The sequence below is a fragment of the Saimiri boliviensis genome, chromosome 1 (assembly GCF_048565385.1).
Source record: "Saimiri boliviensis isolate mSaiBol1 chromosome 1, mSaiBol1.pri, whole genome shotgun sequence".
NCBI lineage: Eukaryota > Metazoa > Chordata > Mammalia > Primates > Cebidae > Saimiri > Saimiri boliviensis.
The window spans coordinates 130,100,782-130,115,316 of record NC_133449.1 but is presented as its reverse complement, the minus strand read 5'-3'; the positions used below and the strand labels follow the sequence as shown (position 1 = coordinate 130,115,316).

The following is a 14,535-nucleotide window of genomic DNA, read 5'->3' as shown; positions in this document are numbered from 1 at the left end:
TTTCTATTTTTAGGTCATTGAGGAATTGCCACACTGTCTTCCACAATGGTTGAATTAATTTACACTCCCACCAACAGTGTTAAAGTGTTCCTATTTCTCCACATCCTCTCCAGCATCTGTTGCCTCCAGATTTTTTAATGATCACCATTCTAACTGGTGTGAGATGGTATCTCAATGTGGTTTTGATTTGCATTTCTCTAATGACCAGTGATGATGAGCATTTTTTCATATGTTTGTTGGCCTCCTGTATGTCTTCTTTTGTAAAGTGTCTGTTCATATCCTTCTCCCATTTTTGAATAGGCTTGTTTGTTTTTTTCTTGTAGCTCTGTTTTAGTTCCTTGTAAATTCTGGATATCAGCCCCTCGTCAGATGGGTAGACTGCAAAAATTTTTTCCCATTCTGTTGGTTGCTGATTCACTCTACTGACTGTTTCTTTTGCTATGCAGAAGCTGTGGAGTTTGATTAGGTCCCATTTGTCTATTTTGGCTTTTGTTGCCATTGCTTTTGGTGTTTTGGTCATGAAGTCCTTGCCTACGCCTATGTCCTGAATGGTTTTGCCTAGATTTTCTTCTAGGGTTTTTATGGTGTTAGGTCTTATGTTTAAGTCTACACCAAAGTTTGAATTTTTAAATTTCACAATAGACATGACTGATTAAAATATTGGCCATTGGTGACCAACTCAACTTTCGTGCCTCTTCTCCTTGGAGATTGGGATTGGGCTGAACTCCTAATCCTCCAGTCCTGCCTTGGTCTTCCTGGTGACCAACCCCATCCCAAAGCTACCTAGGGACTGCCACTCACTGCCAACCATCAGCATACAAAGAGACATCGAACGTTTTGAAATTTTCAGTAATTTCAGAACTTGTATGTCAAGAAATATGGACAAAGACCAAATATCTATTTCACAATATTACACAATGATACTTTATTTTTATAAAGCTAAATATCTAGTGAATATAGAGCAAGAGAAATATCTTTAAATATTGTTTGTGGAAAGAAGTTTGATGTTTGTTCAACATAATCCCTGGATGGCCTCATCACATCCAGCTTGCTTTCACCATTGAATCCTAAAAAATAAAAGAAAATGCACCACTCAGGTCAAATCATTCTCCAAATCAAGACAAAGCCCGGGGCAGATTATTATGTAACCTATGGTACAATTAGACTTCAGTTTGACATGTCATAAGTGCCTGGGTTGCTTTCCCCACCATCAGTACTCATAGGATTTGTTTTTGCTGTATCTAATTAGGCCATTAGATTGGTGTAAGCACTATGGCCTCAGGGAACATCTTCACCTTGTGTTTGCTGGGTAGTGCCATTTCCCAGCAGTGGGGCAGCTTTCTCAGACACCTTGGGCTGGTGGGAACCCTGCTGACAGCATCCACAGGACAGTGGCCTCATGTCCCTGGGACCACATCCTCATGAGAGACAGAGGAGACCTGGAACTACCCTTGAGCATTCACTTCCTCTTCCACAGGACTGAAGGCCACAGAATCTCTCTAGATTAAAACTCTAGATCTCAGAGCAAAACTGGATGGAAGAAACAGACTTGCCTGGCCATACTTAGAAATGATCCCACTGTAGGGAGCCTGGTAGCTTCTAGGACTCCTTAGTGCATCGCCCAAGCATGCCAGGGTGGCGTTTCCTTATCAGAGGGGGCCAGGTGAGAAGTCACAGAGGGCCCAGCTGGGTTGCAGTGAGCCTGCATCCCCATCACAGTGACAGCCGGAGACCGCATACCTTCAAAGAGCTAGGCACGGAAGTGAAGGCTGCAATATTGCCCAGACAGCCTGCATCTGCTAGGTTGGGGTGGGGGTCTCTGTGGTCCTATGAGTAGAAAAAGGGAAGGGGCAGAGTCCCTGGGGGTTATGCAGGGTCCTCCTTTCTTGACCAATGGTCCCTCTGTGGCTGCCTCTCACTCCCTCCAGTCAGACACATACGATTTGCTTGGAAGGGAAAAACTGTGATGAAGCTGACCTTGGACTACCTACTGGGCCTCATCTTCAATGTTTCTTCCATTCCTGGGCTGGAAAAAAGAAAAAAGGAGCAACTTACAGACAGTGAGACAAAACTTTCTGCAGCCTATATCTTGATTTAGCTCTTCTCTCTATTGAACCCTAAGGCTTCACTCTTCTAAGTGGGATTTCACTCCCCTCCATGGGGACTCACCTGGGAAACCCTCGCCCTGTGCTAGTACTAGTCTGTAGGTCCTCTGGGACAGTGCTTCAGGAACCTTGCTGCTCCTAGGACCCCAACACTGTCACTTACCCATCACTCCCACCCTTTAGCCTTTGCTTACGTGGTGGGAGGTTCCACAAACCATGCAGCATAGGACTGCCCAGTCTGGAGACGTCATGGAGATGGACTGTTTCTCAAAGCACTTTCCAGGAAATGAGTAGGTCATACAAACCCATGGGAGTGAGAGAAGGGTGAGAAGCAGCTCCATGGTCCATATGTTTTGGGAAACAAATGATTAAGCCAAGAGACACAGGCTGTGTTCTGCAGGACTTCTTAAGAGCCTGTGATGGGCCAGTGCGTACTGTGAGTCTTTGTGAATTTGGGTGCAGTGTTTTCCAGTCTCATCTGACTTTTGCAGAGTACCTTTTAGCACCAGTGATTCACGTAATGCAGTTTCTGGGGGCATGGATCTAGTCTGATATGCTCATTTTTCTATGCAAATACTGAGAATCTCAAGGGTGAAGCACAGCTAGTGAATGGCCAATCAAAATCTAAGAGATAACTCTTCTGAATCTGTGACCTTTGCAAGAATCTCTGTCACCCAGGAAGGAGGAGAGCATGGTGCCTAAACTCCTCCTGCCATGTGTTTTTGGGGCCACGAATCTTGGACCCTAATGGCTCTAAAATATGGGCTCGGATTCTAGTGTGCCCTGTGTCTGTCAACAGAACTCCCTTACACCTACTCTGGTGCTCTCAGCCTCTCTCCTGTTGAACCCTTGCCTTTACAAGCTTGTAGGAGGAGACTTTGACTTGGAGTGATGCCCAGTGAAGGGTGAGAGAGTCCCCACAATTATCCACCAGTTCACCAAGAGGTCTTGGCTTCGCTGTTTGCAGTCACTCCATGACTGGGATGGCTGCAGTGAATCGAGGTTAGAAAGCAAAGGTGAGAAAACACGCTATACCCTGAAAACAAAAAAGGGTCGTCCCCAGGTGGCAGCGTGATCCTGCAACACAAAAACATAAGCCATTATGCAACCATGTTGCATTACAAGCTCTTCAAAAATAGGACAGGGACAGCTTTCAAAAAGAGTGGTCCCAGACCAGTGGTACCAACAACCTCTGGGAACCTGTAAGAAATACCAACTCTTTGCCCCAATCCACACCCACTGAATCTTTGGGGTGGGGCCAAGCAATCTGAATTTTAGCCAGATGACTGTTGCATGGCCACAGAACCACTGGTCTTTGGGGTTTGTGCTCTGGCAGTACCTCTGTTGGAGTCTGTACAGTGGCAGGCTCCTGAGCTAGAGAAAACAAGGCCCCAGGAGCAGCTGGCGCCAGGTGACTCATCTGTGGAGCTGGAGGTGAAATCTGAACAGCCAGAGGCATTGCCCTATGGTTCCTGTCTGTCCCAGGGAAACCCGAACTTAATTGCTCAGCCACGAAAGATTCTCAGGGTCCTTTTGAGACCAGCTCTACCCAGAAGTGGTCTGGTGGGACTACAGGGTGGATGGCTCCAAGGACTTCCCCACCCTTCTTGGGTCGGGCTTTCTTTAGGGGTTGCAGTCTCCAAGGCTCTGTGTACCTTCTTGGTGAAGTCCACGGCAGCAGTCCCCAAACCCTGCAAGGAAATGAGGCACAGGTTAATTCAACACAAACCACATCATGACCTTGCAGTTGTCTTGTGGTGACCCTGCCCTCCCTGGCTTCCTTTGAAGGTAGTCAGAAATCTGGTGCATAAGAGGAGGTGGAGAGCAAGCCGAATGGTGGGATCACCGCCATGATCTTCTCAAGCAAGCTCTTCCTCAAAAAGGCAAGCTTGTTGTCTTGGCTGGCTTACCATCTGTGTCCAGGTATGTTCAGTTTGCTTGCTCCTCCTAACAGCCCCAACATTGAAATGGACATATTGCAAAGCTCAAGCAACTTTTCAAGGATTAGCCATTTCAGCTTCTTCAGCTTGTTCATTGCCTGTGAATCTGGTATAAGAATGGAATAAATCTATATTCGGAGGCTTACGGTTAGCAGGGGATCAGACAAACTGCTACTGGTCCCCAGGATGGGCAACCAGTTTTCCAGACACTCGGGGCCTCGGGATTTTCAGAGCTAAAACTAAGAAAGTCCTGGACAAACCAGGATGAGCTGGTCACCCTACCTGGGCAGGGCGTTCAAAATAAATTTTCTCTCCATTTATTTATTTATTTATTTATTTTTGCTACCATGCAACAAAACTGATTACCATTGAACAGATTCAGCTAGTAATTTTTAAATTAAAAAAGAAAAACTAAAGAAGAAAGCTCTGGGGAATGGACAACGGGCAGGTAGGACAATGGAAAGCAGAAGACATCGCCAGGGCAAGTTTCACATCGGGAGAAAGAGACAGGGGAAGTGAAAAAAAAAGTACAAAACAAAGACACAACCTCGGGATGAAAGGAGCAGAAGAGGAGAGGGATGAAACCAGGCTGGGCCATGGAGACTCTCCCCTGGCCCTTCAAGACAGCTCATGGGGTTTTAGTGGAGGAAACTGAGCCCAGGGAGGTCCAGGAATCCATGCAAGGTTAAAGGATCAGTAGTTCCACTGAGCACTCCCTTGCCAAGGTGGAGACTCAGATTTGAGGAGGGAATGGCAGCAAGCCCCAAAGTGACAGTATGCTTTTACCATGATTCAGTGAACTGTGAGTAGCATAAAACCATGGTGGAAGAATAAAAGCACATACTTTCTGCAGAAATCTCTTCATCCGTCTGTTGGCGAGCTTGGCAGCCAGGTGCATTAGAGGATGCACAGGAGGAAGCTGCAACGGAGAGGCACAGAGGGTCAGACACGGGGACATCGACAGCAGAGGAGTATTTTGAGAGCCCAGGGCTATGCGCCTTCCTTTCTACTCACTTCCCTTACAAATGGGTTTAATTTTCAGAATAAAATCCATTTTTGAGCAGAAGGCTGAAATTTTATGTTTTCAATAAAGAGCAACTTGCCTTGAGAACAAATTTCAATTCCAACACAACCCTTAAAAATATTCCCTTAGGGTAAATTGGACTTTTCTCTGCATTAACCCTCAGCACTCTGAGCTCCTGGAGTGGAGCGCCTTGTCCTAGAAGCAGCTCCACATTCGTACTTTCTCCCTCCCCAGGGGTGCCCTCCTCATCCAAGGGAAAAGGTGGAGGGCAGCCCCGTAGTCCTCCCCATGCACTTCTGGTTTCCTAATCTTGTCTGTGACTGCCGTGCACACCCAGGTGCACACACCTGCCCTCATCTAGTCCTTGTGAATCCTCCCTGCGTGCTTTGGTTTAGAGTAAAACTGGATGTGTGTCAGACAGTTTGTCTTTTGCTTTCTAGTGTTCTTTCTCCTTTCTTGATACCCTTGTTGGTCTTGATAATATCCCCCTCCTTAGGTGGGCACCATGGCTTACGCCTGTAATCCCAGCACTTTGGGAGGCCAAGGTGGGTGGATCACCTGAGGTCAGGAGTTTGAGACCAGCCTGGCCAACATTGTGAAACTCTGTCTTTACTAAAAATACAAAATTAGCCAGGTGCGGTCCCACGTAGTTGCAGTCCCAGCTACTTTGGAGGCTGAGGCAGGAGATCATGGCTTGAACCTAGGAAGCAGAGGTTGCAGTGATCCAAGATCACACCATTGCACTCCAGCCTGGGCAACAAAAGCGAAACTGTGCCTTAAAAAAGAAAATCCTCCTCCTTACCTCAGCCCCATGCCTACATCTATAATACTGATTGATTCTTAGCGAAATATTTTTTTCCTGGTTATTTGCTTTTTTAAAGGATCCTCTTAAGATTTGGAGAGCCTTGAATATGTAAATAAGAGATATAGTGGTAGAGTTTTACTTGCTGTAACAGGGTACCTGAATTAAAAATTATATCTGGCTGGGCATAGTGGCTCATGCCTATAATCCTAGCACTTTGAGAGGCTGAGGTGGGCAGATCACCTGAGGTCAGGAGTTTGAGACCAGCCTGGCCAACATGGCTAAACTCTGTCTCTACTAAAAATACAAACATTAGCCAGGCATAATGGCACATGCCTGTAATCCCAGCTACTTGGGGGTCTGAGACATGAGAATCACTTGAACCTGGGAGGCAGAGGTTGCAGTAAGCTGAGATTGTGCCACTGCACTCCAGTCTGGGTGACAGAGCTAGACTATATGTATGTGTGTATATATGTATATTCTATGGCCTCTCCAAAACTCCTGAAATCACACCCCATAGAAATTCAACTACACAAACTTCTCCAGAAGGTAACTCAAATCTGTAGGAGGAAAGTTAGAGGTGATGGTTACTATTCCCATTGTACATACACATCACGAAAGCCACGGAAGACGCACATCCATGGATCACTACTAGGGGATGGTACTGTACACATCGCAAAGCACAAATTTAAAAACAGATGGTAAGAAAAAACAATATAAAGCGAACACAGTGTTTACCAGGCTCTTCCTATACCTCTGTTTAAGTGCATAATAAAAAGTTATTTCCTACTTATTTTTCCTTTTCTATAATTTATTCTCTAACTTCTCAGATCAGTCAGCTACCCACCACCCCCACCCTGGAGGGAGAAAGAGAATCCCTGCAGCCTCAGGAAAAAGCTCCTGGGAAGTTACTATCCAGAGGGTGTCTGGAGGCCCAGCTTTTCTACATGTCTGCAAATATTAAGAAGGGACAGACGACATGCCAAGGAGAATCACTTTTACGGAAAGATTATTATGATAAAATACTGACCCCAGTTTTAACTGGATGTGTTGCCTCTTGAGTTCTGGAGTAATGAAACAAAAACTAAATAAGAAAAGAAAGTGATATTAGTACCCTGTGTCACTTGCCCTAAACATGGAAGCTGCATGCCCTCGTACTGGGCTTGGCAGTACTCACCCTTTTGTATACATCTTGATTATCCTGAAAAGATAATTGTGTGGGTAAGTTATGTGAAATTTTACAAGGGCAGGCAAATGGTAATGTTTTCTGTATAAGGTACACCATGGACCTTACTGGATTTACCTGAATACTATGATAGATTGGCAATCTAAAAAGAAATTCCTCCATTATGCAAATTTAATGAGACTAGAGTTGATGCTAGATCTTACAATAAAGAAAGTTGCCAGCAATACGTCATCATCTGAAAAGTCTGATCTCATTTCATCTTTTCAATTTGCAGGAGGTGGGGAGGGGAGACCTACTCTCTGATGCATAGAAGCAAATAACCATCTGACTAAGGGTTGAATGAACTAACTATTGCAGTTTTTAATTTGCCGCAGAGTGTATTCTACTATTCAGTTTTTATAGTTCATGGTGACCAAGGTTATTTTTCTCCAAAAGCTTTCTACACGAATTTTTGCTCTTTTTGCAGAAAGTCCAATTTTCCATTTCTAAATCCCTGCCAGTGCACATACCCCAGCCCTCATTTGCGTGGATGATAGATGCATGCACACTTATCTGATCAAGGAGATGCTGGGAAGAACACTTCTTACAAAACCATAGCGTAAGTGTTCATGTCCGTGTGTTATAAAGTCATTAGAGATGATTACTGTGAACAATCATTTAAATATGTGAATCTGACTAGTATTGTTCATTCACATCTCACTCATGCTTAAACATCTTTAAATCAACTGAAACCTCAATCAAGACAAAAATTAAAGTTGTTAATACTATTTCTAATTATATTGCTGTGAATACAATTACATCTTCCTGCAGACTTTGTGGAGAATTTCTTCAGTGGAAGAGAATAATACCTATGCATCCTCTCTCTCTCTCTCTCTCTCTCTCTCTCTCTCTCTCTCTCTGTATCATGTACATATGTGTGTATGCACAAACATGGGCACACACACATAGGCACACACTATAATCCACCAACATTACCAGTAGTGGAGGCTCTGTGGAAATTAACTCTTATTTCCTTATAAACACCATCCTTAACCAGTAGAAAGTACTTGCTATTTTTACAGCTGCTGGTCTTCTTGTCAGCATCTGTTCACAACTGCGTGTGTGTGTGTGTGTGTGTGTGTGTGTGTGTGTGTGTGTTTATGAACACTTATTGGGCAGATAATTGTTTTTTGTACCATGTAAATCAGCTTTTTCTGGTCAAAAATTGATGAGGAATGTGAAGATGCTTTTCCTGGTGCTGATCACCCTGCTCAACCTTTCATGTGCCCCTTCCTTTACTTTTTTCTTTTCAATCTTGCTCCATTGCCCAGGCTGGAGTGTAGTGGCATGATCTTAGCTCACTGCAGCCTCCACCTCCTGGGTTTAAGCAATTCTCCTGCCTCAGCCTCCCGAGTAGCTGAGATTGCAGGCACATGCCACCATGCCTGGCTAAGTTTTGCATATTTAGTAGAGACAGGGTTTCACCATGTTGGCCAGGCTGGTCTCAAACTCCTGACCTCAAGTGATCTGCCCGTGTCAGCCTTCCAAAGTGCTGGGATTACAGGCATGGGCCACTGCACCTGGCCTAATTTTTTCTTTTTAGAGAAAAAAATTATTTCAAGTTTTACTGATATATGTTTATTATTCATTTCCCCAACTAGAATACAAATGCCATGAGAGCACGTGTTCAGTTTGTTTTACTACTGCATCCCCATTACCTAGCATGTGGCATGCTTTCAATAAATACATCTTTTGAATGAATGAATGGTAGAGATCTATTCAAAAGAACTTATTGCCCTTTTTCCCCATTGAAACTTCTTCTAATCCCACATGATGACCAGAAAAATGAAGAGTTCTGTGGATGTCATTATTTGCAAAATATGACTGCTTTCTGAATTGCCTGGAGTTAAAGGTCCCCTAGAGTCACAGACTTGACCTGTTCTGGAAACCAGAACAGGAGTGAACTTAGAGACCTTGGAAGACATCCAGACTTTGGGCAGTTGTGGGAACCAAAGCCCCAAAAGAGGAAGAGACATGCCAAAGGTCACGTTTCAGAGAAGCAACAGGCCAGGAAGAGCCAGTTTCTCTTTAATACCTTTAAAATACTGACACTTTTGTTCACTGAGCAACACCTGGCTCTTCTGAAGTGGGAAACAATGAATGGGATAGGCTTGGAAAATGGAGATGGTGGAAGGAAATTCATTTGGGGAATAGTGAGAGGTTCACTGTGGCTGGAGCATGGTGTGCTGTGGGTTGGGGGAGATGAGGGATGAAAAGATGTGGCTCAAGGTGAAAATGTAGAGCTATCCTAGGCACCATGGGCTATCCTAAGACCACCTTTTTGTACTTTCAATTAAATTTCTAGTGGGCCCTTGCTCTTGGGGATCCCCATAACCCAATTTAATACTGCAGGTTGCACATGGGACAGCCACACTTCCACTGCCTCTGCTGATGCAGAGGACACCCCTACAGTCTTCACCTGAGGGAGCGGGAAATCCCTTTTGTGCAACATGTGGAGGAAGTAACAAACGGATGAAGAACTCTGAGTTTTTAGCCAAAATTTCTGCTCCAGGTACCAAGGCTGTAAAGATTATTCCCGAAAATCAGAGCTAACAATTGCCTTCAAACGTATGCACAGTGGTAAACTGAAAATAAGAAGAAATAGGCATGATATATTCATGAAATTTGAGAAAGTGACATTTGAGTCTTGAAGAATGAGAATCAGTTGCATCAAGAGGCAATGGCAACAACCAGCACTTAAGTGCTGCCATTTGCCACGTTCTGGATGCTGTTGAAAGCACTTCACAAATACGAAGCATTTACTCCTTATAGTAGCATTCTGGGGTATGATGACAATTACCCCCATGCTGCAGTTAAGAAAACCGAGGCACAGAGCAACTAAGAAACTACCAAGTTTAAACAGAGCTGGACTTTGAAACCAGGTATTTTCATTTTAGAGTCTGGACTGTTCATTGCAACCTGTGAAGGAGGCAAAGGCATTTCTGACTAAGGAGAAGACTGTGCAAGGACATCAAGGGCCTGGCACGTTTGGGGAATAGTTAGAGGTTCACTGTGACTGGGGCATAGTGTGCTGTGGGTTGGGGGGAGGTGAGGGATGGGTGAAAATGTAGAGCTATCCTAGGTATCATGGGCTATCCTGAGACCACCTTTTTGTACTTTCAATTAAATCAACTGACTTTGTATCCATTTAAATATTTCTTTGTGGTTACTATAGTCAAAGTCTTTATATATTTTTTGAGACAGTCTTGCTCTGTCACCCATGTTGGAGGGCAGTGGCACAATCTTGGCTCACTACAACCTCCACCTCCTGGGTTCAAGCAATTCTCCTATCTCAGCCTCCTGAGTAACTGGGATTACAGGCATGTGCCACCATGATCAGCTAATTTTTGTATTTTTAGTAGAGACAGGGTTTCACCATGTTGGTCAGGCTTGACTCAAACTCCTGGCCTCAAGTGATCTACCCACCTTGGCCTCCCAAAGTGCTGGATTACAGGTGTGAGCCACCACACCCGACCGGTTACCGTAGTCTTTTAAATGAGAACTATTGTTTTGGAGAACCGATATATCATGGCATACCAATTTATAATATGCAATATATCATAAAATATAATCAGCTTAATTATATATGATTACAATAATTTTAAAAGCATACATGAACTACCCATATTTTATAGTAATTTATATTTAAGAGATTGGCTTGATTTTTTTCTCAAATTACATTCTCATACACCCATATACATGCACAGTTACATATGTACACAGTATTCTCCTGTGGGTAGCAAAAGACTGTGTTTGTTGCAGATGTATTATTATACATAGTTTATATACACTTTTACCTTATATTGGCGAGAAAGAGGGGCCCATTGACTCAGACAATATGCCAGTTGCTAAAAAAAAAAATGAAGAAAACAAATCAAAGGGATGAGGGGATAAAGAGAGATTGATTAATGGTAAATCAAATACCATTAGATAGAAGAAACAAGGCTTGGTGTTTACTAATTCAGTACAGTGACTACAGTAAATGATAATCTATTGGATATTTCAAAATAGCTAATGGAGAATAATTTGAATGTTCCCAGCATAAAGAAAACATACATGTTTAAGGTAAATGTTTAATATCCATTGATATTCCAATTCCCCCAATTTGGTTATAACACACTATATGAAACTGTCAGAATATCACATGTATCCTGAAAGTATGTACATCTATGATGCATTTGAAATTTAAACAATGAATCAAAGATAAGTATAAATTCTTCAGTCAGCAGGATTACATTATAACATATCTAAATTCTAAAATTGCCCTATTTCTGAATGTTGCATTATCTTCTCACATGATGGCAGTGAATTTCATCACAACCCTCAGGATGCTTTAAATGATGAAAATGGCAACAGTGAGTTTCTGCTGCAGCCAAAAATCTGATCTCAAAATAGTTTTAAGTGAACATTATACACATGATGTATTCAAGGCCCAAACTAAATAAAAATCTCACATTACTGAATAATTGGGTACCTCAAGCTGCACAATATCCAAGCCATCTGGAGGATCAACTAAAGGTTGAGGAAATCCTATTGTGAGAAATCATAAAAATATTAGTTAGAGAAAAGAGGTCATAGCATTTACTTCAAAGTCTTTGCCATGAAAATCAGAGATTCTATTAAAATAATAAACCACCAAAGAACCATAGAAAAAAGGTCAGTAGAAAGTAAGATTTGATCTGATGTTGTTAAAAGGATAAACAAAGAAAATATACTTCTACTTACCACTAGCAAATCTGAGATTTATACAAAGATTAATTAAAAATAGCATGATTGTTAGTTTACTATGAGTGTTCAGTGCAACTGTTAGCAACTTGGTAAAGAGGAGGAAAAAGATGCCAAGGTAACAACTTAGTTTGTATTTTGATAGAATTCATGAGATGGCATATCAGAAAATGGTGTCAATAAAGGATGGCCATCAGAATCACCTTTGAACTTTGAACTTTGAAGACACATGAATATCCATCTCCCTGCTGCTACAGACTCTCTAGGGATGGGTTCTGAGAAAGGCTACTGGCATGCAGCTGGACCCTGTCAACCTTTTGTCTAACTTCAGTGAACTCCTCTTCTCATTTGCTTGTGATAGAACACTTGGTGGGATAGCTATAGTGCAGCTGAAAGAATCAATTGGATAGGTCAAAACTAACAGGATGAAATTAGATGCATAAATACAAAACCTGGAACTTAGATTTTTAAAGTGTGGAATAGGGAATGTATGGTTCAAGAGCAGTTTGTATTTTAAAACAAGACAAAACAAAACTGAATTGTAATTTGCTGCCTGTGTTCTCTCTTAGCCAAGATAAAGTCAAGGCAATGTTATCTTATATTCAAATAAAAATGCCTAAACTTTAAAAGATAATACTCTGACTTGAAATAATAAGATACCAGGTAAGGCCACTGAGCATAGTTTTAACTGCTTTCAACTATTTTGAAAACTGCAATAAGTAAGAGATATTAGTCTTGTGTTTCCCCCAAATAACAGAACAAAGTCTGATGGTTAGAAAGTTACAAGTGATCACACTGAAGCTTAGTGTAAAGAAGTTTTTGATGATTGGAGTCATTCAATAATGCAAAGTAATGCAAACCAATCCTATAAAGACTTATGGAGAGATTCTGTGTTAATAAAAGGTAAAGACCCTCAGGAAACATAAAGTCAAATAGGAAAAAAAGAGGGAGGTAAGTATAAACATATAGAAAGATAAATAAAAGGTAATAACAGATTTACAAAAGTGTAATATAAACAGGACTCTACTGGAGCGAAGAGGCAGCAGCTGGCTGTCCTAGGCTGGGAGTGAGTTGGGGTCACTGAAAGCAGTTAAATGGAATCTCTAAGATCTTCCCCAGGGAAGCTACAGAAGGGATCCCTGCATCCCGTGAGAGGTTAAATTAGATGATCTTCACTGTCCTTTGCAAGGCCCAGTTTTGTGATTACATTGTAGAACATGATAAAGCAAACATACTGTTTGAAATACGTTTTCTCTATCAATACATTTCCAAAAATTTTCTACCCCCTAAGTCAAAATTATAACTAAAAAATCTAAAATTTTGAAATAGTCTGTGTTTCCAACCGTAGTTGCTCTGCCACCGCCCACTTGCCTGCATCCTATGAAGATGGTGGTAACGGATTCCAAACGCAGACCCTCACTCCACGCTAGTATTCATGGTTGGTGAGGCATGCCCGCGCCCGGTCAGCACCTGGGACAGCTCCCCGGCCCCGGGAGGTACGGGCTTCCACTGCACTCTGGAATTCGGCCTCTCTAAAAGCCACCAGAAAGACTTTGAAAAGATTCCTTTTTCCAGTGTGCGCTCCTCTCCCGCCCACCTCGAACTGCCCATCAATTCCCAGTTTCTGGGACTGTAAGCTCTGTCCTTGTCTCTTCAGAATCCAGAGAGGAGAAATGGCTAAGAAGTGGGATCTTCCCCTAACTCATAGCAGGAGGTGCCTCCCCTTCAGTTTTAGCGACATGTTCAGGACATCCCTGCAGCAGGAGCAGCTTAAAGACAGTCCCACAGGGAAAAAATCTCCTTTGGTAAAAGGCTATAGCATCTCGCTCTGTCCATCCTCTCCTAAAGGTTAGAAACAAATTGCAGCCAGAAATCAAGAGGGCAGAAATCAGGGCTGGTGGAGGAAAATAAAGCTTGACTCCCTCCAGAACTGCCCTGGGTGATCAAGGTCTGTCTCAGTCATCCTGAGTTCAGGCCAGATGTGGCCTGATGAAGCGCCCCTTACCTGAGGAGGGAATCGGTAGCATGCAGAAGCAGTTGATGACCAAGATGAGAAGGAAGTGGGGACGAAGATGTTTCATTGTTAGAGTCTGGCTTCTCCTTGGTGGCCACAGACGTGTACTGCTAGAACAGGAGTTGCGCATTTCCCACAGGTCCACAGGCAGAGGCAACCCTCTGTCCTGCATCTGATCAGCCTAGCGAAGGAAGTGCCTTTATTTGCAGCGTCCCAGAGCCCATTGGCTGATCACCAATCAGCTTTGCACAGGAGGACCCCGGCTTTTTCATAAATGTCATGCTGGGCCCTTATTTGTAGAATAATATCCTTCTGGAGTAGGTATTGTAGAGAGTCGTCTTTTACAACCCAGCAATGAAAATAAAAGGTGGAGAGTCATGACTGTTATTCTATAATGATCTGGGAAACATTTCTGACTCAAGAATAGCTTTTTCTCTATTTAATAAAAAAATGGACACAAAACTATAAATTATTGCATGAAAAGTCTTGTTTCCTACGAAGCTGTTTATTTTCTACCATTAACAAAGGATGTTGTGGAGTATTGGTGCATCTAAGAAGGACAAAATTTGGAGTCTTGGGTAGAATATTTTTAAAATCTGAAGTTCAATTGAGGCTCTGTTTGTTTGTTTTTTAAATCATGGCTGGAAATTAGCCTCTTTAAGGTCTTTCCAGATTCATTTTAATGAACAAATTAAATATT

At 42.7% G+C, this 14,535-nt stretch overlaps 1 protein-coding gene across 1 annotated transcript; it reads right to left on the bottom strand.

Annotated features, from left to right (window-relative positions):
* Positions 1-1,038: 1,038 nt before the first annotated feature.
* Positions 1,039-13,909, bottom strand: NMS (neuromedin S). The gene is made up of 10 exons (XM_003941310.3): positions 13,827-13,909; positions 11,571-11,626; positions 10,894-10,944; positions 7,049-7,072; positions 6,902-6,955; positions 4,890-4,964; positions 3,761-3,796; positions 3,141-3,182; positions 1,992-2,026; positions 1,039-1,067 (listed from the first exon to the last, which is right to left on the bottom strand). The coding sequence occupies exons 1-10, from the start codon at positions 13,900-13,902 to the stop codon at positions 1,055-1,057; spliced, it is 462 nt and encodes a 153-aa protein (XP_003941359.3). The 5' UTR covers positions 13,903-13,909; the 3' UTR covers positions 1,039-1,054.
* Between the last annotated feature and the right edge of the window lie 626 nt (positions 13,910-14,535).

Excerpts from the sequence above, each read along its gene's own strand:
- NMS (XM_003941310.3), bottom strand. The coding sequence starts at position 13,902 with ATGAAACATCTTCGTCCCCACTTCCTTCTCATCTTGGTCATCAACTGC. Across the intron at positions 4,965-6,901 it reads CACATCCAGTTAAAACTGGG|CTTCCTCCTGTGCATCCTCT; the intron begins GTCAGTATTTTA and ends TCTCCGTTGCAG. Across the intron at positions 3,797-4,889 it reads TGAAGAGATTTCTGCAGAAA|GGTTTGGGGACTGCTGCCGT; the intron begins GTATGTGCTTTT and ends ATTTCCTTGCAG.